The sequence below is a fragment of the Equus caballus genome, chromosome 17 (genome assembly GCF_041296265.1).
Source record: "Equus caballus isolate H_3958 breed thoroughbred chromosome 17, TB-T2T, whole genome shotgun sequence".
Taxonomy (NCBI): Eukaryota; Metazoa; Chordata; class Mammalia; order Perissodactyla; family Equidae; genus Equus; species Equus caballus.
In genome coordinates, this window is record NC_091700.1 from 89,241,851 (window position 1) to 89,263,431 (window position 21,581).

A 21,581-nucleotide genomic window follows, 5' to 3' on the forward strand; every position below is an offset into this window, starting at 1 on the left:
TTCTCTTTCATTTGAAAATCATTTCAGAATTGTTTGATTAGAGTTGTGCACATACAGATCATTAATGCATGTTTCTCCTGCCGCCAAACACATTCTGTTGGACTCCAAATTCTGGGTGCTCTCTGCTAAGTGCCACTTAGCATTCACCTTGGACTTGAGGGTGCTACTGGGAACCTGCTGGGTGCTTTGGACAATGACCCTACTTTACTGTGTAGAAATTCTCAACTACCCACCAATTTTGTTCCTTCCCCATTCATGTACTTCATTCGTTCATTCACTTGGGCATTTATTTATTGTTTCTATCACAAAGATATCTGAATGAGTAGAACACTGTCTTGTTATATACAGAGTAAAGGATAGTGGTTAGCACCTTGGACCCATAGGGACCAGGTTCAGGAATCTTAGCTTCATTAATTACCAGCTGTTTGATCTTGGGCAACTTACTTAACTTCTCTGTGCCTGCTCTTCCTCATTTATAAAATGGGGATAGTAGGTTTAGAGGATTACATGAAATGTGCATTGCATAGCGCCCGTTACCCAATAAAAGCTCAATAAATATTAGCCGTTGTTATGGGTTGAATTTTGTCCCTCCCCAAAATTCGTATGTTGAAGTCCTAGCCCCCAGTACTCAGAATGTGACTTTATTTGGTAATAGGGTTGTTGCAGGTGTAGTTAATTAAGATGACGTCATTAGGGTGGGCCCTAATCCAATATGACTGGTGTCCTTACATAAAGGGGAAATTTGGACACACAGAGATAGACATGCATACAGGGAGGAGAATGTAAAGAGACACAGAGAGAAGTGGACATCGGTAATCCAAGGAGAGAGGCCTGGAACAGAGCTTTCCCTCACAGCCCTCGGGAGGAACCAACCCTGCCTTAATTTCAGACTTCTAGCCTCCACAACTGCGAGATAATACATTTCTGTTGTCTAAGTCACTCAGTTTGTAGTACTTTCTCATGGGGCCCTAGCAAACGAATACAGCCGACATTATCATCCTTAGCCCACTGTGTTTCTCATTGACCTGAGAACCTGCCTCTGCCTATTTCCTGGCCGATGGGAAATACATTTGCTCATTTTCAGCTTGTATTTTTTCCTTTTTTTCCTTTTCATGAAATGGCATGCAAACAAAGTTCCTATCAAGAATAGGTGTTCAAGAAAATTTCTGTGCCCTTTCATTCCTGTGTCTCTTCCTAAAAAGCTGTAGTTGACAAGTTTGTTTTCTCTCTTATCATATTTCTTCTCACCTTATCAGCTTGATTTTCCTTTCTTTGAAAGATGGTAATCCCTTATAAATCGTTAACTCCTAGAGATTGCCCACCCCTCTCCCAAACTCTTAAGGAAAGGTGAGAGTATTTTGTAGGCTTTTATAAGTGTGAATTCCTTCAATAAAAAGGAAATGCAGATGAGCAGCTGTATGAAATGAAGCCATATGAAAGATCTGGTTGAGAAGACAGCCCTCTTAATGCGTTTCAGTAGCTGACTGCACTCTCACCTCTCTTTAAATTGGTGGCTTGGGGTTTTCTTTGTTTGTTTGTTTGTTTTTAAAGAAACTTGAGACTGGACAGTGCTTCTCCTGGCCTCCAGAGGCCCAGAGCACTGTGGCCGGGTTGCACTCTGGCCTGGGCGGCACTCGCATTTGTTCTTCCTGGGGACCGTCTGCTGCTTTTCTCTGCCCCAGTGGAGCTGGGGAAGTAATAAAGCTGTTATTATTTATACTGCACAGCATTTTTGTCGGTGGTCTTTGTCATTGAAACTAAAAAATACAGGAATTTTGCATTTGTGGTTATAAATGAGACTGGCCTATAATTTTTTCTTGTTTCATCCTCTTTGGTTTTTATACTCTCTTCAAATATTTTGAGAAGAATCGTTTGAGGAACTTTCCCTCTTATTCTGTTCTCTGGAACACTTTGTAAAAGATATGAATTTTCTGTTTCTTAAAGGCTTCTTAAAACTTATTAGCAATGATCTGTACAACCTGTGTATCCTGACTACTGATTCATTATGTTTAATAGCATGTGATCTCTTCAGGTTTCCTAGTTCTTAATGAATCACTTTCGGTTGCTTATATTTATCTAGAAAATTGTTCGTATCATCTATTTTCAAATTTATTGCTTGCCACAAAGTTGTTTGTAGCATTCTCTTATTTTTAATCTCTTCTGCATCTGTAGTTTTACTTTCTTTTTCATTCCTAATATTATTTATTTGTGCTCTTTTTCTTGATCTTGCCAGAGGTGTGTCTATTTTATTTATCTTTTCAAAGTATCAAGTTTTTACTTTAATGATCTTCCTTATCCTTTGATAACTATTACATTATTAATAAAAGTTCATTAATTTTCACTCATTTTTATTATTTCTACTTTCTTTGGAGTGTCTTTTGCTCTTTTTAAAAAAAAATTTTCCTGAGTAGAAAACCTACCTCACTAATATTTTACTCTTTCTTTTGTAGTATATGCGTTTCAGTTTATAAATTTCCCTCTAAGAACTACCTTAGGTATGTCTCGCAGATTTAGATATGTAATGTTTCATCTTTACCATATTTTAAATATTTCAATTATAACTTTTTTGATCCATAAATTATTTAAAAGTATATGTTTAAGTTTTCAGAATTATTGACTTCTGACTTCAAACATATGGACTGCACTGTGGCCTATGAATTTGATTTGTACAAAATTGACTAGTATTTCCTGAGACTTTTGATCTGGCCTTGGAAGTGGTCATGTTTTGTAAATGATCCACGTGTACTTGAAAGAATGTATATATTGTCTAATTATTGAGTGAAGAAGTCTCTGTATGTTCATTAGCTAGTGCTTATTAAGACACTGTTCAAATATTCTGTATTCCTACTAAATTTTTCTCTTTTAGGCCTATCACAAGCCTCTGCTTGTGAATTTGTCAATTACTTCTGTAATTCTGATAGAGTTTGCATTTATTTCAGATGTGTACAGTTTGAGGAACATTATTTCTTTCTGATACAGTGTCCTTTTTATCATTAGATAATGATCTTCTTTATCCCAAGGATTTTTTTGCCTTAATTTCTATCTTGTTTGATGTTAACATTAATTAATGAATGAATTCAGTCATTCATTCAGCAGTGTCTATCAAGAACATGGTCTATTCCAGGCACATTATGACCAGACAGGCAGTATCACCTGAGCCTATCTTTATCACCATATTGTTTTTTTTACAGTCAACTTGTATGCTTATATTTTAGGTGTATCTCTTATAAGCAGTATCTAATTGAATACTTTTTGTTCTCCTCTACATTTATTCTCTGTCTTTTAACAGGAATATTTAATCTGTTTATATTTGTTGTGATTACTAATGTAATTAAATTTATTTTTACCACCTTATTTAGCTATTTTATGTGCCAAGCTGTTTATTTGCTATATTTTCCCTCTTTTCCTGCCTTTCATTGGATTTACTTAGCTTTATTTTTTCCTTCTATTTTATTTATTTTTTGATATTGATTTGGAAGTTATGCATTCTATTTTTTCTTTTGATGATTGCTTTTATAATTTTAATATGCATAGTTGATTTAACAAAGTCTAAAGTTAACTGATATATCTCTATTCTCCTGAACAAAATGTTCTACAATATTTTAGCCCTGATATCCAAGCCCAGTCTTTCATGTTCTCTGCCTAGTATGTTATCAGAGTCTAGTACTTTATTTTTTTGTTGTTGGTTTTTTCCTAGTACTTTATTTTAAATGAAACAATGTTATTGCTGCTGCTGCTGCTGCCGTTCTTTCTATGGTAAAGGCTCCTTTAGATTTACTTACCTGTTTACAACTTCTTTGCTCATCATTGTTTCATAGATTTCACTCCCTTCTTCTGGATTCAGTCTCTTTTATTCTGAATTACGTCTTTAGTCACTTCTCTCAGTAAAGGTAAGAGAGCAGTAACTTCTTTCAGCCTTTGTCTGGAAATTGTATTTATTTTGCCCCTATCTTGAAGGATAACTTAGTTGAATTCAAGGATAAAAGTTATTTTCCTTCAATACTTTGAAAGTATTGTTCCATTATTTTTGGATTTATTTTACTGCCTAGGAACATTATATTGTGCAGCAAAATTGTTCTTTCTTCATGAGTAATCAGTCTTTTCTTTCTGTTTTTTTTTTTTTTTTTCTTGAATTAGGTGTTATGTAGGTTCACTGCTATATGTTTAGGTGTCAGTTTGCGTTTATTTATCCAGCTCATGACTGTCCCTCTTCAATCTGCAAACTTACATATTTCTTTCAGTTATGAAAACATCTTAGTCATGAATCCTCATTCTTTCTATTGTCTCATAGACATTTATTGTAATGTCTCCTTATGCCCTTCTTGTTTCCTGTCTTTATGACTTACATCACCTACCTCTCTGTGACATGTTATGCGTAGTCTTCTTTCATCTATCCTACAGTTCACTAATTCTTTTATCAGCCATGACTACTCTTTTACTTATTAATATCATGACCATATTTTTTCCTTTTAAAAATACTATTTGATTCTCTTTCAAGTTAAGTTTTATTTTCAATAGTGTCCTATTCTTTCAATGGTTATCATTTTAATAACTTCAAACATATGTATTTCAGATTCCTTCTTAGATTTTCATTTATTGCTAGTTCCCAGGTCCCTAGTCACCCTTCTGTTGTACTTGCTGACCCTCCTGCCTGGTGGTTTATTTCCTCACATGGTTGGGTCTCTTTATTCTGAGCTCATCTTCAGCAGGGGTTGTTTTTGCCTCTGGGAGTCTATGTGCCCTGGATTGTAGACACATTCTTGCAGTACTACTTTGCATTTTTCTTCTATAAACCAGGACTCCACTGTTTTAGGGTCTTGAACTCAAGTTTTTATTTATTTATTTATTTATTAGGAAGATTAGCCCTGAGCTAACTGCTGCCAATCCTCCTCTTTTTGCTGAGGAAGACCGGCCGTGAGCTAACCTCTGTGCCCATCTTCCTCTACTTTATATGTGGGATGCCTACCACAGCATGGCTTGCCAAGCGGTGCCATGTCCACACCTGGGATCTGAACTGGCGAACCCCGGGCTACCAAGGCGGAACATGCGCACTTAACCACTGTGCCATCAGGCCGGCCCCCTCAAGTTTTTAATTTTAATTTCTCTATTTGTGACTTCCAACCCATCTAGATGGTGTAAAATTAATGCCTACACTTGCTTTTAGCACAGGCTCATGGTTTTGATGACTCATACAAAAGAGCTTTATTTATTATCACAGAGCTCAAGCTGCCTTGCTATTTCTTTGGTGGACATGGTTCTTCTAGTTCCCTATTTGTAGATTAGATAGCTTTTTAAGGGGTCCAGTTTTGTCGAGTTCCCTCACCTTGCACAAGCCCAAGTTGGTGTCTTCTGTCCTAGGTGAGTCTTGACCCTCTGGTCCCTAGTCCTTGTTCCAGGGCTGGTATCCATCTGCAGACACAGCATCAGCTCCAAGAGCTCCTGCCCTGGTGTTCCTGCCTTGTTTCAGGACTTGAAGATTTCCCTTTCCTTTTTCTGTCAAGCTCAGCTATAGATTAAATCTTCCTTTTTTAAAAAAACTTTTTGCTTTAGATTATCCAATATTTCTGTGTATTTTAAACAGGAGTGGGGTCTGCATCAACTCAGCCTGCCGCAAACTTTATTTATCTTTGTACTCTCCATATGAGAGTCCATATGTCCAACTGTCCATATGAGATGCTGGATGACTGACTGAGTGACTGACTGACTGACTGAATGAGTGAATGACTGAGTGGATTTTTCACCTCCGGATGCAGATGGAAGCAATATTCCAGTGACTAACGCCTCCTGTGCCTCCAGGGGCATCAGAACAGGGAGAATTTACTTTGAGGACATAAGTGAAGAAAGTTCCCAGTTAACAAAATGCAGAGAGAATAGGACTTCTTATTTGCTTTTCTTTAAGTCCTGGAACAATGGGAACATTTAACTGCCTCACACTGCTAGATATCTGAAGGTGGACTGAGGAGTGAGTTCCCATACCATTTGCTGGTGGCTCCACACAGCATCCTTACCAAGAGGAAAGATTAAAGAATCGCAGAGAACAGGACACTGGGCTTGTTTATTTCCCCCCCTCCCCTGTTTTAAGAAAAGCGTGCCTTTGATGAGATATAGCCGTAGGCTCTTATTTTACATTTTACGTCAACCACCTTTGTTAGAAGCTGGTTATTGATGCCGTGCCCTGTTTTAATTCACACTTCTCTGCTAATCAATTACAGCGTTTATCCATTAATCAGGCATCCTGACAGGGTCAATAACTGCTTTTTGGGTTTCGTGAGGGGCTGCATGTTATCAAGCAAGGAATAACGCTCGGGAGTGTTCTTTAAAACAGTGTGACTTTCCCAGGCTGGTGGACTTCCGGAGCAATAAACGTCTAGTGGGGATTTCATATGGTGGTTTTTTAAATATATTTGGTCGATGTGATTTTCTCACTGAACACTTCATTAGCAAGGCTCAACATTAGTGAAGTGTGGACAGGTGTACCTCTGTTTAAGAAAAACAGAAACATCAAAAGGTAATTATTCCCATCACATTCAAACGACTGCATTTACCTAAAAGTAGCGTTAAACCGTGAGCTCCCTTCATTCATATTAAGTGTTTACAAACAGTATCTTCTTGGCAGTGGGGTTTGAGAGCAAAGAAACTTAAAGCCAAAATGTTTGGAGCTGCTACTAGCTGAAAACCAATCCAAAATTTAGAGCAAATATCTCTATAATTATAATATGAGTCAAGAGGAAAATATTTTATAAACAAAAGCTGAGTTTATGTACAAATTTCCTGAAGCTTATTTCTTTTCCGTAGAGTGTTTTAACCCTTTGTATCCGTGTCCCCATACATGTGTACACACACATTTCCAGTACCCCTCAGCTTTTATAATTTGTTACAACGCATTCAGATGTTGTAAAGTGTCCTATAAATTAAACCTCTTCGTTTTAGCAAGAGTAAGAAACAGAGGTGGCAACATTTAACTGGAGAGTTACAGTTGGGTTTGGTTAAGTTTACCATACATAATGATGGTAACAGGTTTCAATGGTCTTTTTTATGACAGATGTACCAACATTTAATTGTTTTTCATCAAGGGTGGAGAGAAAAGACACTTCTGTAGATTTTTCAATTCTCCTACGTGTCACTTAGCTGTCCTCACCATTGTCTGAGCTCCTTTCTCTCATCCTTTTTGCTGCAATGAGTTGTGTCATTCCCTCATGATCAGCACTTTTGTTGTCTTTGTTTTTTGCTGTACCTCAGAAGTCCATCTTTTCTTTCATCTCCTTCCCATTCATGCATGAGGGAACAGTTGTGCCCTGTTGTGGGGATGTTCCGCTGGGTTTCAAACAGTAGGGTTTCTTTTTATTCTCTTCTAAGTAGTACAATGGGGCTGAATGTCTGTTGCAGAATGCACACACTAATATGCCAGGTTATTTGGTTTCTAAGAAGTCAATAAAAATACTACATTTAGGCTCAGTCCTTGGCTTGCTTTTTCCCTGTTTGCCTTTCAAGTCTTCGGTTATAAATCTGTTTGTTTGTTTCTGATCGTAAAATATAATCTACCATATTAAATTGAAGCGTGGAATCAACAAACACTTAGAGAAAAACGTTCCTGGCGGTGGAGGATTTTCACACTAGCAGATTTGGCAGTCTGCACCCTCCCTTGATAAGAGCCTCGAAACAGCCGCCAGAGCTAATTAATGGCAGCTACACTCAGAGAGGATGAGAGAAAGAATGGATCCCAAGTTGGTCTTGGCAAAACTTTCCAGTGTAAGAAACTAGCACATCTCTGCATTTAGAGGTGTGCAGCTCTGACTATTTTCGTTCGGATCACCTTGCTTGATTCTTGTTTTGGGGGGAGGTGAGTATGAGCATGAGTGTACCTTGTTATAAACACAGATCCAAAGGCCATCCCAGCAGTAAAAGGCTAAAGACATAAAAAGCTAGAGATGTCTTAAGACACTTTGTTCTCATGTTCAAGAACAATCTTCAAAATCCTCCTTAATGAGGTCATAAAAGAAAAAAATGGAACAAGTGTTCCTTGTATATCTCACTAGGGCATGCCATCAGGGTCACTTGCCACCAGTATCCTATTTAAAAAGGGATTGGGGTAGTTCAATCAAGCATTGCATTAAGAGAGAGACTTTGATTAATTCCTTCTCTTTTCTTTTGTGCCACAGATAATTTCAGTAAATTTGTGATACTTTCTGCTTAGCCATTGCTGAGGCTTAAAGTTCTTGATGCGTCACGCTGAGTATTAGCATTTCTCGGGCCTACTTGGCTATGGTGTGGAGGAGTATATGCTGCAGACAGCTCTCTAATCTTTGACAAGCAGGGCTGGTCTTTAAACATGACCATTATCTGAGATCTGGGCTTAGGGAAGAGACCGCTCTCGGGTTGGTGGCAGAAAGAAATCTTGGTGTAAAAGAAGGAAAGACCTAACAGTAAGTAAGGTAGTGATTTACCACGGTTAACTGTTTTAAAGGTACTGGATCTGCCTCTGACGCAGAAACGCACAACTTGGGTAAGTTTCAGGGATGGCTCTCAAAGGAAACAAAAGCAAGAAAAGGACAAGTGGGGGCTACCAGTGTGTGCTTTCACTGAGGCTGCTGTGGGAGAGTTGAAGATTGGCCCTGGGATGGTCAGGATCAGATAGGAAACTGGATTCTATTGTCATTTGTTTTCTTTTATTTACCAATTTAGCTTGTTGAGAGGCAATCAGAGAGATGAAGGGTTGTTTCAGTACTATGCTGTAGAAACCTGGTGGCAAATGTTATCTCTTGGTTGTTTTGACCCAGAAGCAGGTTAGGGTATATTTAAAGCACTTAGTTTAAAAACTCAGTTACATACCTGTTGTATTTATAAGCTGATTTTGGATAGGTGTATAATGTTTACTTAATTGCAAATGCAAGGTCTATTACATATCCGTACATTTAGGTGTCATTGAAAAGTTGGATTTGGGTTCTGATGGACCAGAACGGCTCCCAGGGGGACATTGTGGTGGTGCGTAAATCCCCTTTTGTTTGTGGTTTACTCACTGGATGCACTGGATCGGTTCTTAGGGCTGCTGCTTTCTGTCCTGTTAATTCAGCCACTGCACATGTGCATGAAGGCAACAGGTTAATAATCTTGACTTAAGAAGATAGTTTTGGGTATGGATAGATGGAATCGCTTCTTTTTCAGTTAAAGTATTTGTTTTTCAGTTGAAAGTCGGGTACTTGGGTTTATTTTCATGAAGTTATACATGAGATATATTTATGTAAACAAGTTAAGGCAAGATTTCAGAATTAATTTCAGAGTGTGTTCCCTGATAATTAGTACTATCCTGCTAATGACTTAGTAGTCAATCATAAGAATGTTTTGAATTATTATTTAAAAATGAATAAGATATTAGATTTCTCATTGATTCTTTTTTGGTACTGTTTCCAGATTAAGGACCCAAAGGTGAACTCATTCATTCATCAGATATTATCTATTAAACTCCTACTTTATGCTAGTCTCATAGTATTATAACACCATTGTTATAATTGTCAGTGTAATTGGTTTTTAATTTATATTTACAATGATAATTGTAAATAGTAGAAAGCCCTAAGTATCCTAGTTTTTGATAATCAGCTTTAACTCTGAGTAGGGGTGAAGATGTTCGTTCTGAAGGATGTCTATGAATAGATTATTCAGGCCTGACCATAGTTCTTGGAATGCTAACTGAAGTTGCATGATTGATAGATTTTACCAGACTTGAAACTGGAGAAAGCAACAGAGGCAGAGTGGTGTCATGGAAAGGACATAGGCTGTCACTTACTTCTCCGGGCCTGAAAGGGAAAAGTCACCAGCCCAGGGCTTGGTGTGAGAACTGAGTTCTCTGAAGGTGGTAAAGGGACCAGCCCGGGGCTTGGCCCAGGGCGATGCCTCTGTGACTGCCCCTCCCTCCACCCCCTTATTTCTGAAAAGTAGGTATCTCCAGGACATCAAGCTTTACACTCTGATTCCTGTCATGCTCGCTGAGGGCTGGGGAAGTTACCTGGCCATTACTTTTCTGTGCCACCAAAAAGAGTGTGAGGATGTATGTTCAGAACCTCATTCCTGTGGAAAATACCTCGAAGACGTTTTAGGTCCGTGAAATACCCACCTTATTTGCTTGAAGCGTAGCTGCAGATATTTAAAATATTTCCTTCATTGGAAATCTTGCAAATGTTGCTTTTTCACAAAATCAGCATGGTGATTGCTGAGAAAAAAGAGGCCACAACCTTAATTTCTTCAACAAAATCAAGCCTGCCACTGCATTTCTTCAGGGTTGTAGCTTCTTTTTCAAAGGTCTCAGAGGGCAGGCAGGGCTGAAGGGCTTCTCGCAAAATCAGAGGAGTGTGGTCCTCTGGACGCTTCATCTTCTGAAACCAAGTGGAAAAAAGGAATGAGCACAAACACACCTCCCCCTCCCCAGAGCTCCTTCAGGTCAGATCTAGGATCCAGAAAGGAGCAAAAGTAGGCCACCCAGCAGATGAGCCATTTCCTTTGAAACAGACAAGTAAGAGATCTGGGCTTAAAAATACACCCGGTTCTCTCCCCCACAGCCAATGGGTAATAAATGCTAGCTGAAGCAAATTGTCCTTTTTACTTTAGAATAGATCTCACAGGAAATGACCCATTTTGGTCTTTATTTACAGAGGATTTTAGTATAAATATTACAGATCCCATTACACTTTTTTAATGTCTTTTGTGATGAGTATTCCGCAAAACCCACTCGGCATAAATTGGCTCCTTCTCAGTACTTTATATAAACACGGCAGTTTTTTGAAACATCCAAGACAGTTGTTCTGCTTTGGAACGTTGAAAACTTCTTTCTGCACGATTATGTTCTAAAAGTTCTCTAGGGCCTTAGTGTTAGAGCCAGAGAAAGCATAACAGCAAGGACCATCCAGTTATCTTCTTCCGTAGATCAGGATGAAGGATTGCATTAAAAGTTCTCTCTCATCTTAAGCTGGAAACAACTAGCACTGACAAGAGATTTCTCTTGTCTTTTAAAAATGTGAACTCTAAAGGGAGGAGAGAGTGTCTTTTTGTGCTGTGGTAAGCCTTACACATTGTTGGTGACCAACAAAGGTACTCAGCCATTTATATGGAGATAATGTATTTGTGATTTTAGCCAAGAGGCCCTCCACTTATAGGTCAGTTACTAAACCTTTCCTCAGCAGCCTTTTCGATTGGACTCCTTTGTGAGCCATCTGCTTGAGTGGTTGTTGGTGGTGCTTGCTATAAATGTTTCTCTGAGGCGTAGTTTTGTCTGGTCAGTAAGATGTGTGCCTTTGGACACATGGGTCTGTTTAGGGCTGAATATCTTTACAGTTTGATGGACTTTGGGAATGTACATAAATGAGAGGAGAGGAAAGAGAGGCCAGAAGATACATCAATGAGTCTTTGTATCAGTAACACTTGAATCAGTGTATCTTTGGTCCAAAGGGGACCAAAGAAAGTGCAGATGGCCATTGGTCCATTGATGAGGCACTCAAGAGCCACCGGGAGATTCATTTTCTTTCTCTGTCAATTAGCAAAGCATGATTTTCTTCTGTTGATAAAGTTTAGGAAGAAGGGAGAAGGAGGAGCCCCATATCCTGGACCACTTTCTTGAGTGTTTTGCATGTGTGACTGTCCTGACTCCCAAGTGCCACTGTACCCCCCTCGCCCCTCACCACTGCCAGTCAGCGCTGCATTACTGCTGTTGGTGCTGTTGCTGGACCAGCCCCTGGCTGGATGGTGGCAGGGACAGAAGTGCTGTTGGACCCCATCTTTCCAAGGGCTTGTCGCCATAGCCATGGATCTCAAGGTGCACCCATGGATGCTCAGTAAACCAGCCTCTTGGTTGGGCAGCCAAGGCCCCACATTCCTGCGTTGATGTATTCCATTCAATATCTGGGTTTGCCTTTTAAAATTTGTCCAACAGATGTGGTAGAACCAACCACCACCACAACCTGCAAGTGCATGGACAGCGTGCCAGGCCCAGTGACAGATGAGAGGCACAGCGAATGGGCCCTAGTGGGGCAGCCCTGGCACCAGCCCAGTCTGGGCAGAAAGCGTTTGCCTGCGTCACTGACCTCTTTGTTAATGAGGCCCCAGAACTGACACTTGAATCACTTTCCCATCGTCTTTCCTCAGGACAGGCCATATTAGGTCCAAGAGGAGGGGCAAAGTGGTTCCCTCACCATGTGGAGACAGGGCAAGACTCAGGGACAGGAGCCAAGGCTCAGATGCCACAACCTGGAGTCTCAGTGGGGAGGACCATGGAAGCCATGACTGGGAGGCCACGCAGCACTGGCCTGCAAGAGAGAGCCTCAGAGAGAGCTCCTTAGGAGGTGCTCAGGGAGGAGAGACATGGGTTTGTTGTACTTTGTTGAATATAGTCCAGGTATTGGCAGGTGCACTGTATAAAGAAAAGTAAACATGAAGAAAAAATATGGATTGATATTGTCAAAATAGGGCTAGCACAGCCTTGCTTAAAAGCTGAAGACGACTTTAATTTCTTTACTTAAATAAAAAGCCTAGCAGCAGAATAAATGACTCTGTAGCTTGCTTTAAAAAAGGAAGAATGTCTCAAAGCACTGAAATAAAACTTACTGATGATTCCACTGAAAGAACAGAAACCTTTGCAGTTGGTTAGGCTGTGATCTGCGATGGAGAAGGCCATACGCTGGTTTCAGCAGTGTGAGAAGATGGAGGTTGTGGGGTGGGGGAATTTGCAGGAGAGTTCTAATAGACGTGTTTAACGTAAAGAGCATGGGAAAGCTTGGACAGTGGCAATACTGGATGATGGGGAGGGAGGGAACCTAAAAATCTCCTGATATAGAGAAGGCCTGTGCTGTCACTTCTAACTTCTTTCTTTTCTGGCTAAGAAGTAAACTGAGTAACAAACTCCACACTCAAATGGTTTCACAGTGCTTTAGCATTTCAGGACTGGCACTTACTTCTCCATTGGAGGCTAATGGGATGACATATTTTAAAATACAGGAAGTGCGAGCATACTTGAATGAACAGTATCAGAAGCTTTGGATTTTTGCAGTTTATTTTGCTGAGACTTTGTTTCTGTTGGGGGTATATATTTGTTTTTTCTTTTTCTTTTCTTTCTTCCTTTTTCCTCTTTTCTGGATATAATATGTTATGTGAAGACTCCTACATCTTCCAAACCAAATTGTTTTCAGGATTTCAAATTATATGACAGCATTTTAAAGGTGTTTTTTCTTTCTTTGCTTTTCAGAGAGAAATCGGTTTCCTGTGTGTCTTAAGCTATGTCCACAGGAGGATTATGATAATGAGTCACTGTTTTGTAATTTTGCTATTTTAAGTGAGTTTTAAATAAAGCCTGTAGCTGGTTCTTGATCTCTGGGAACATATCCGTAAAGTTTAGGTGTTATAAATATCTTGAGAGCATTAAAATAGAGGTAAAATATGAAAATATAGTGCAATAATAAAGGAGACATTCATTACCTTCACCCTACCCATCAGTTTCAACAGGACACCTTTATACTTCACTCAAAGATATTTAAAAATACATCAGCTTCCTTAGAAATTTCCTGACTATATCACTGTTTTTCATTTCAACGATTAATAGAATTTCATTGTTTAGTGTAGGTAAGCAGGGTAATTCAACTTGCTCTTCTAAGTTTTAAAGTTCTTTATAAATATTTATTATCACTATCATATGATTGAGGAAGGTAAATTTATGTTAAGTTAATTTAAGATATTTGGCTTTTGCATTCATTTATTTACTCATTTATAGATTTAATAAGCATCTATTATATGCCAGGTATACTGCCAGGATCAGCAAAAAGAGTGCTTCCTAAAATCACGACTCCTCACAATCATGGCTTTTAAAATCAGTTTTTTGTCTCTATTTCCCCCCCTCAGCTATTACCTCCTGTTCCATCTTATCATTGTGATCAGAGATTCAGGTTAATTTTTAAGATCTTATAATCCCAATGGTGTAATATGCAGTAGCAATGGTTGGAGAAGAGAAAATCTTTAAGAAATTTTAATAGCCGCGGAGTTGGCTCCACCAGGGAAATGAACAGACTCGTCTGTGTAGAGCTGGGGGGCTGCTCAGGCTGAACTGAACCCTGCTGTAAGTTGAAGGCTTGAAACGCTCTCCACTTTATTGTCAGAATTACTGCCTTAACTTCCTCCTTCTCCTCATTTGCCTATTTCCCCTGCTTTTTATCTTGCACTACCAGTGTACAACACAGTGGTGTTTAACTACTTCCTGAAGGCATTATTAGTCATCAGGAGCACTAGTTCGTTATAGATGTAGATAAATGGGTGTTCAGCGCATCAGCTCCAAGTTGGACTAATTTGGAAAATATGGTTCCTCTCCTCAAAAGAAACAGCTCCTGCTCCTTTAGACAATTTTATGAAATAGCTGTGTGCATTTCCCTATTCATTCTGCACAACTGGAATTGATGTATCCTGCTTGATGCTAGAACAGGACTTTAATTCACGATGGGGAGGAAGCTTTATCTAGAATGTCTGCCCAAATAAAAGGTGGGGAAACGCTGGGCAAAGTTTCATCTCCCGTTCTGGTTTTGGTGCGCTTTCGACTTTTCTTCCCTGTGATTATTCCTGAGTGGAATGTAATCCCGCATCTTTCACCAGATGTTGTCTCATCATCTTAAAGGGAAGAAGAAAATTATAATGGATGTTTTGAATGTGCTCGACTTTTATTTTGTTCAGACCCAAACTGAATGAAGCAAAGAAGTTAAAATCTTTTCTTCTTCCGAGTAAGCATGAAAACCTACAATCCTTAATATTTTAAAAGAAAAATAACCCTCTTCTGTTTGGGGGGTTTCTGATTCATTTCTTCTACCCTGCGACCCTCTTCTGCATTTTTTTGGTCAAATACTGTCTGGATTTTTGTGAGCCAATAAGTTCCCTCCTCACCTCCATCCTCTCTCCTCCCCACCGCCTTCCCTGTGGTCACACAAAGAGCAGGGAGCCCACAAAAGACTGAGTTTCTAGGTTTTGTATTTAAAAGGAGGATGAAATGCTGGATATGCTTAGGAGCACAAAACTGATCTGTTAAAATTTACCAAAAGAGAAATTCGTTGGCGTCAGGATGGGGGAATAAGAGAAATTAAGATTTTTTAAAATGCCACAAATAGAGGAGGTGATTCACGCCAAACTGACTTTTCTTTAGTGCAGCACAATCTAGTAGGTGTAGCAGTGACTTCAAACCTAACAGATTAACAAGTGATATGAAAAAAAGAGAATCCCACAGAAGGGGAGCCGGGAACCCTAGAAGCTTTCTACTTGTTGCTGTCTCTGAGTTGGTGTCTTGCTGGTCCACCAGCCTGTGATTCAAAGCTGAGGACCCGAGTCCTAACCATTTTGCCCTGTTGCCATAATTGTGGTCAGGATACCTCTGTGACTTGGGTCCTGTGTCTGTGAAACTCTGGGTCTCCAGAGAATACAGATTTGTCTATGGCTAAACCCTTAGAGAAATATTCTAAACCAGGGTCTATGGGCCAAATCCTGCTTGCCACCTATTTTGGTACAGCCCTCAAACTAAGAATGTTTTTTCCACATGAAGATTTGATGGTGGGGAACATCACCTTTGAACTCCAGCTAAGCAAACTACTCTCCCCAAAAAAGAATACCATTCTTCTCATGAGTAGAACTGGATTACCAAAAAATTGTACTCAATTTAATTTTTAATTTTGTCAATATAAAATGTGTGGAAATTTGTGTTCTCTCTTATTATATAAGTCCCTGTATAATATCCCCACATTTACCTCTCGGCTCACAAAGTCTGAAATATTTGCTATCTGGCCCTTTCAGGCAAAGTTTACTGAACCCTGTTCTAAACTGTCACACATAGAGACACTTTTGAAGGAAAAAAAGGCATTTTGCTATCATTCTTTTCCTGAACCTCTGTTTTTATTTTCTTGTTTATGAGTGAAGCCTTCCTGGCCAATGTGGATATGAATTAATATATTTTGGCTTGTGCAATGCTCTGAGAAAACTGGTATCAGTTGTGAATAAGGCATAATATTGTCAACAGCTGCCTGTTTGAAAATTTAAAATTACAGAATAAAATAAACCTGTGTTACCTTATATAAAACAGGAGGCAATAATAGTACCTATTTCCTGGAATTGTCAAAAGGATTAAGTGAAGTAATGCAATAAAGGGCTCAATAGACGTTAAAAAGAACAAAGTCTACCATTGAGAGCTTCAGTTTGTTTGCCTTATACAAGTCCTGGCGCCTTTCATTTGGACATTTTGTATCTGTGTACAGGTACACAGTCCCTTATCTACCGGAGGTACCTAAATATGCTCTCATAAGCTTCAGGTAATGCAAAATATAATCTGATCGTATTTCTTTTCAACACGATTCTGATTTTAAAGGAGCACCCTATCTGTTTAAAATAGAATTATTGCTAAGTCCTATACATTTCTAAGATGATTTTTTTTTTTTTTAAAGATTTTATTTTTTTCCTTTTTCTCCCCAAAGCCCCCCGGTACATAGTTGTATATTCTTCGTTGTGGGTCCTTCTAGTTGTGGCATATGGGACGCTGCCTCAGCGTGGTTTTATGAGCAGTGCCATGTCCGCGCCCAGGATTCGAACCAACGAAACACTGGGCCGCCTGCAGCGGAGCGCGCGAACTTAACCACTCGGCCACGGGGCCAGCCCCTCTAAGATGATTTTTAAAGCATAAATAAATCTTATTGGAGAGCAAAAAAGGGAGCTTTTTTGGTTCAGAAAATTTTAGGATATTGGGTGTCACTGTTTTGGTCACCGTCTGTGACAGACTACAGGATCGGAACAAGGACACTGTCTTGGTATTTCAAAAAGCTAGTGTTTATACCCACATGCATGAAGGCAACAGATAAGACTTAGAGGTGGATATGGCCTTTGCAAAGAAAGAAAATTGCTGGTAATAACTGAGGAGATGAAACCAATTGGCCTGCCTGTGCTCTTCCTCACTCTGTTGTGCCCACAAGGCACTTTTTGCCTCTGGAGTTTGTCCTCCCCTCTCCGAGGCCCAATCTGTTTTCATCACCTCTGAGAAGGCTTCTCGGATTCCCTCTCCTGCCCCTGGGTTCTGGGCCAGTGTTTTCCAAACAGTGTTCGCATTTGCCCTCTTGCCTTAGAGAGCCCTGTCTCCCCAGCTAGACCTCAGCTTCTCCCAAGGCTGGTTCTCTTCTCCTCATTTGGATGTCCTGGGACCTGGCCTAGGGATCCAATATCTATTTGTTGAATCAGTTAAATACTGAATGAAAATGGATCTAACATTAAAATAAAATGAATGACAAAATCCTTTTGATTTTCCTCTCTTTTCAGATGTAGATTAACGTGCACAGATAATTGTGAAACATTATTGTAGAGCTGATTACAAATTCACAGATAAGTCAAAATTTATATGTAGCTTGTGAAGCTGTTCAGTTCTGAAGCCTTTGGGGGCATTGGAGAGGAGATATAAATCCGACTTCTGTATTTGCTGCAGTCCCAACCCTTAGCATGGAAGCAGGCTCCCTGGGCCCCTTTGGGTATGTTTTCCAGATGTGCCAGAGTGTCTGCCCCCGTCTGTCTGTGTGCGTGTGGACAGCACACCTGTGGAGAGTCCTAGGGGCTCTCTGTTCCAGACCCATGTGTGTGGCTGAGGGAAGTCAGGGAAGAGGAGGGGAAGTGTCTTCCCCTTAACAGTGGTACCTATTACTGTTTGGACTTTCTGTGTGTGAGGCACTTTCTCAGGTGTGTTACACGCATCATTTCATTGACTTCTCACAACAGATATTATATCCAACTCATAATATGAATCTGAGATTTAGAGAGGTTAAGTAACACGCTTACTGCTGTCACCAGATCCAGATTCCAGAGCCCATGCCCCTCACTGCTATGCTTTCCTTCCCAGGGAAAGTGGAAAGCCTTTCAGAGCCAGCTGGTCTGGGAACTCATGACCCTTTGTTTCTCCTCGAAGCACAGACTGGAGGAATCCTGGCGGCAAGTATATTATTAATCACTATCCTTCCCTCTTCTTTGCACTCGAGAAAAACTGAACTCTCAGAGTCAGGAGTTGTGACCTGGTCACCCCGTCCTCTTGTTCCTCTCATAATTCGGAGTGGAGTCATCACACACACAGGGACGTGGCCAGGCTGCAAGTTGAAGGTGACAAGTGAGTCAAACTGCAACTCAAGCAAGGCCTCCAACTTTCAGAGAAGGCTTCCTCCCATGTACGTCAATTCTAACCTTTTTCTCGTGGCTTATATGGAATCACATTGAGTCAAATCCATTGAGTACCACATGCTGGAAGTTGCAGGCAATGAGAAATGAGCTTCATGGTAATTGAGAATGAAGTTAAGGAAGAAAATTTTATTGTTAATCAAGGGCTTAATTGCCTCTGGGACATTTTAAATAAATGCCATGCTGTACTTAAGAAGCGATGTTCTGTAAGTGAGATGCAAAAATTCTTTAATTAAACCATCATGGGTATTCCCTGATTGAAATATCTGCCTTTATCTTCATAGTTAAACCTTCATGATTCATGTAACAACTCAATCAGGGATTGAGTAAATTAAGAGCTCCTTGAAAGAACAAATCAATTGTATAAAATTGATTGAAATTATTTCTGGGACAGTCTTCCTTGTACTTATTTGTATTGATCAGAGCATATTTTCGCTGCATTTTCTATTTAGCAGTCTTGTGGAGTAGGCTATCTTTCAGCCTGCAGGGTACAGATTGTGGCTCTCATATAGTATAGGGCAGACAGTTCTTAGAAGAATTTGTCTGAGAAATGGAACAAATTGTAAGGGTTTCTTGGCCATTGAGAAATCCAATGATGATGACTTAGGTGGTCCCTGCAATTAACCAGGAAGGCAGTTGGTAAGCAAGTCAGTCAACACACATGAGTATGGCCATGTATCAGGCCTTTGTGCTAGATGCTGATAAACTTATGTAAGTGTCCACAAGCCAAAGGGCTGAATGTTTTCTTAAAGATTGGAACCTTTGCCAATCTTCTCTCTTTTTCCCCCCCATTCTTCTTCTCCCCAAAGACCCCCAGCACGTAGTTGTATATTCTAGTTGTAGCTGCTTCTGGCTGTGCTATGTGGGACAATGCCTCAGCATGGCCTGACGAGTGGTACCATGTCTGTGCCCAGGATCTGAACCAGCGAAACCCCGGGCTGCCAGAGAGGAGCGCCTGAGCTTAACCACTTGGCCACAGGGCCAGCCCCAAAGGGCCAAGTTCTTATTGCCAACTAAATAGACCCAGAGATTCAGACCAAGAAACTCAGATTCAGAAACAGACTAAGGAGATTTTCTGGCTGTCTCATCATACATGGAAAAAACAAAAATATGAAAACTTAGGTATTCAAGAGTTTTGATTTACTAGGTTACTCTCTTTGAGTGGCAGAAGTATGTGACACAGAGCTCCATAAAATGCAGGAAGAGTTTGTTTTGCCATGCTAACAGTGTGACTTCATTTAATTCTTTTTATTTACTTTTTATTTGGTAACATTGGTGTATAACATTGTATAAATTTCAGGTGTACATCACTATATTTCGATTTCTGTGTAGATTACATCATGTTCACCACCCAAAGACTAATTACAATCCATCACCACACACAGGTGCCTAATCACCCCTTTCGCCCTCCTCCCTCCCCGCTTCCCCTCTGGTAACCACCATTCCAATCTCTGTCTCTGTGTGATTGTTGTTTTTATCTTCTACTTATGAGTGAGATCATACCGTATTTGACTTTCTCCCTCTGACTTATTTTGCTTGAAAAGAGAAAAATTGCCATTTGAAATTACCAAAATCTTAAAACATGCAATCACTTCTATTTTTAAAATTTTATTTAGAGTGGGTTATCAGCAAATAACTTAAATAAGTCATCAGATAACCGTGTTTTATAGAATGGTTTCATACTGAACTTTTTTACCTTCTGTTTTCAGGGTTCTTGATGTAAAACAACTGAGTCCTTTAAAAGTGGTTTCATTTTCAAATAAACAGACACACCTTGTGGACTGAGTACTTGAAAAAAGGAAATGGCAGAGGAAAGAAAATATTTGAAGTCACATTTTCGTAAAGGCTCTGTGGTGTTCAGCCCATGTTGACCCATTCTAGTCAGGCTTAAAATAGGTCAGGTTTTGCCTACTATCTTGGGACTGCACTGGCTGGTGTGTCCCCTGAAAAGCCTGTGATGCTCCAGAATCCCTGTTGTGGGCACATAGAAAGCCTGTGTGGTGCCCACCAGCTGCAGAAGGGTCTCTGTGATGGGTTAGATGTGAAATCACACTCATTTCTTTGGCAATGTCTGGAAACCTAGCATTGTGATGTCACTGTGAGAACAGAAATTCTTTTAGAATATTCTACATGATGATCCAGAGAGAGTAATTCTGTTCTAATTTTCATGCCCAGGGAAGAACACTGTCGGTATAAACTTGGTCAGAGACAAGCCTATCTGCACGTTGTCTGTGAAGAAAGGAAGTTGAGCCATGCACCCCAGAGCAAGCCAGATGCCTGACTCCTCGACCTATTCCCAAATGATTCAAATTTATGTAGAGAAACGTTTATGAGCACAGGAAAGTGATATCTTAGCATTCCCTCGCATCAACATTTTTTGGATTCTTTAATGTCATATAAGATATATTTATGAAATCACTTTCTCTGCCTCTAGTACAAGTGCCTTTGGGAGCTCAGTGGTAAATACACGACACACATGGGTACTAAGAGGTTCAAGGTTCTCATGACAAATTTACCCCTGCTCCTTGCAGAGCGATGATGCCGATGAGCATGTTCGTTAAGTGCCCACTCACTCCCTGGCGGGGTTCAGAGGGTCTCAAGTCATCTCAAGAAAATCGCCTTCTGAGCGTCATGTTGCAGGGCTCCGGTGTTTGCAATTTTTGCGGCTACTTAGGTCCTGTTTGACCACTTCCCCTCTCTGTCTGTCTTGTATATTCTATGTGCTGGGCTTGCCTTAGTTCATATGCTTTGAGAGAAAGTATCATGAACGACTTGATGCCCATATTATGACTTAACGAGCTGGAAAGTTGGCGTGTATAGATTCTGCATCTCTCAAACTGAGATTTTTGATTCAGAGGCAGGTCGCCTGTAGACATTTCCTGGAGGCTTTGGCTGCTTGAGACACAGATTGTAATCACAGTAATTAGCACTGAATTTTCAAGTCCTGCTCTCCAGCTTGACCTGGCAGCATTTAGCCAGCGTGCACACAGCTGGATCAATGGCAGGAATTGAAGGGCCTGGTTGTGGGGCTGCTCCAGGCAGCCTGTGGTGGGCACTGTCCCTGGGGAATTCCAGGGGAGCATCAGGGACAAGGGAGCAGCTTGGAGACCTGGGGCGCGAGGGGAAAGAAATATGATATTGAGAAGTACCTGTCAGTAGGAATTGTGTTAAAGATGTTACAGGAGACAGATTGCAATACAGACTTTTGCCTGAAATTCATTATCAATGAATTGGGTTTTTTTTCCCCTATTGCTTAGTTCAGTTTTGGATATTCCTAAAATATCCCTTGTTAAAAGTTTACACTTCCTTTCCCTAAGAGAAAATACCTGCCTATCTTAATCCAAAAGCTAGTGAAAAAAACTGTAGGACATGAAACA

At 40.1% G+C, this 21,581-nt stretch overlaps 1 protein-coding gene across 10 annotated transcripts in view; it reads left to right on the plus strand.

The window, feature by feature from the left end:
- The window catches only part of CLYBL (citramalyl-CoA lyase), a 229,856-nt gene that overhangs the window by 80,313 nt on the left and 127,962 nt on the right, over window positions 1–21,581 (plus strand). For 2 of the 10 annotated variants that reach the window (XM_070240415.1, XM_070240417.1), the window contains exon 1: window positions 17,882–17,964. The exons of the other annotated variants lie outside the window; for them this stretch is intronic. In XM_070240415.1, the coding sequence (XP_070096516.1) occupies window positions 17,918–17,964 (47 nt within the window). In that variant the 5' untranslated portion in view covers window positions 17,882–17,917. Of the gene's footprint in view, window positions 1–17,881; window positions 17,965–21,581 lie in introns of those variants that run through there. 10 annotated transcript variants of the gene reach the window in all.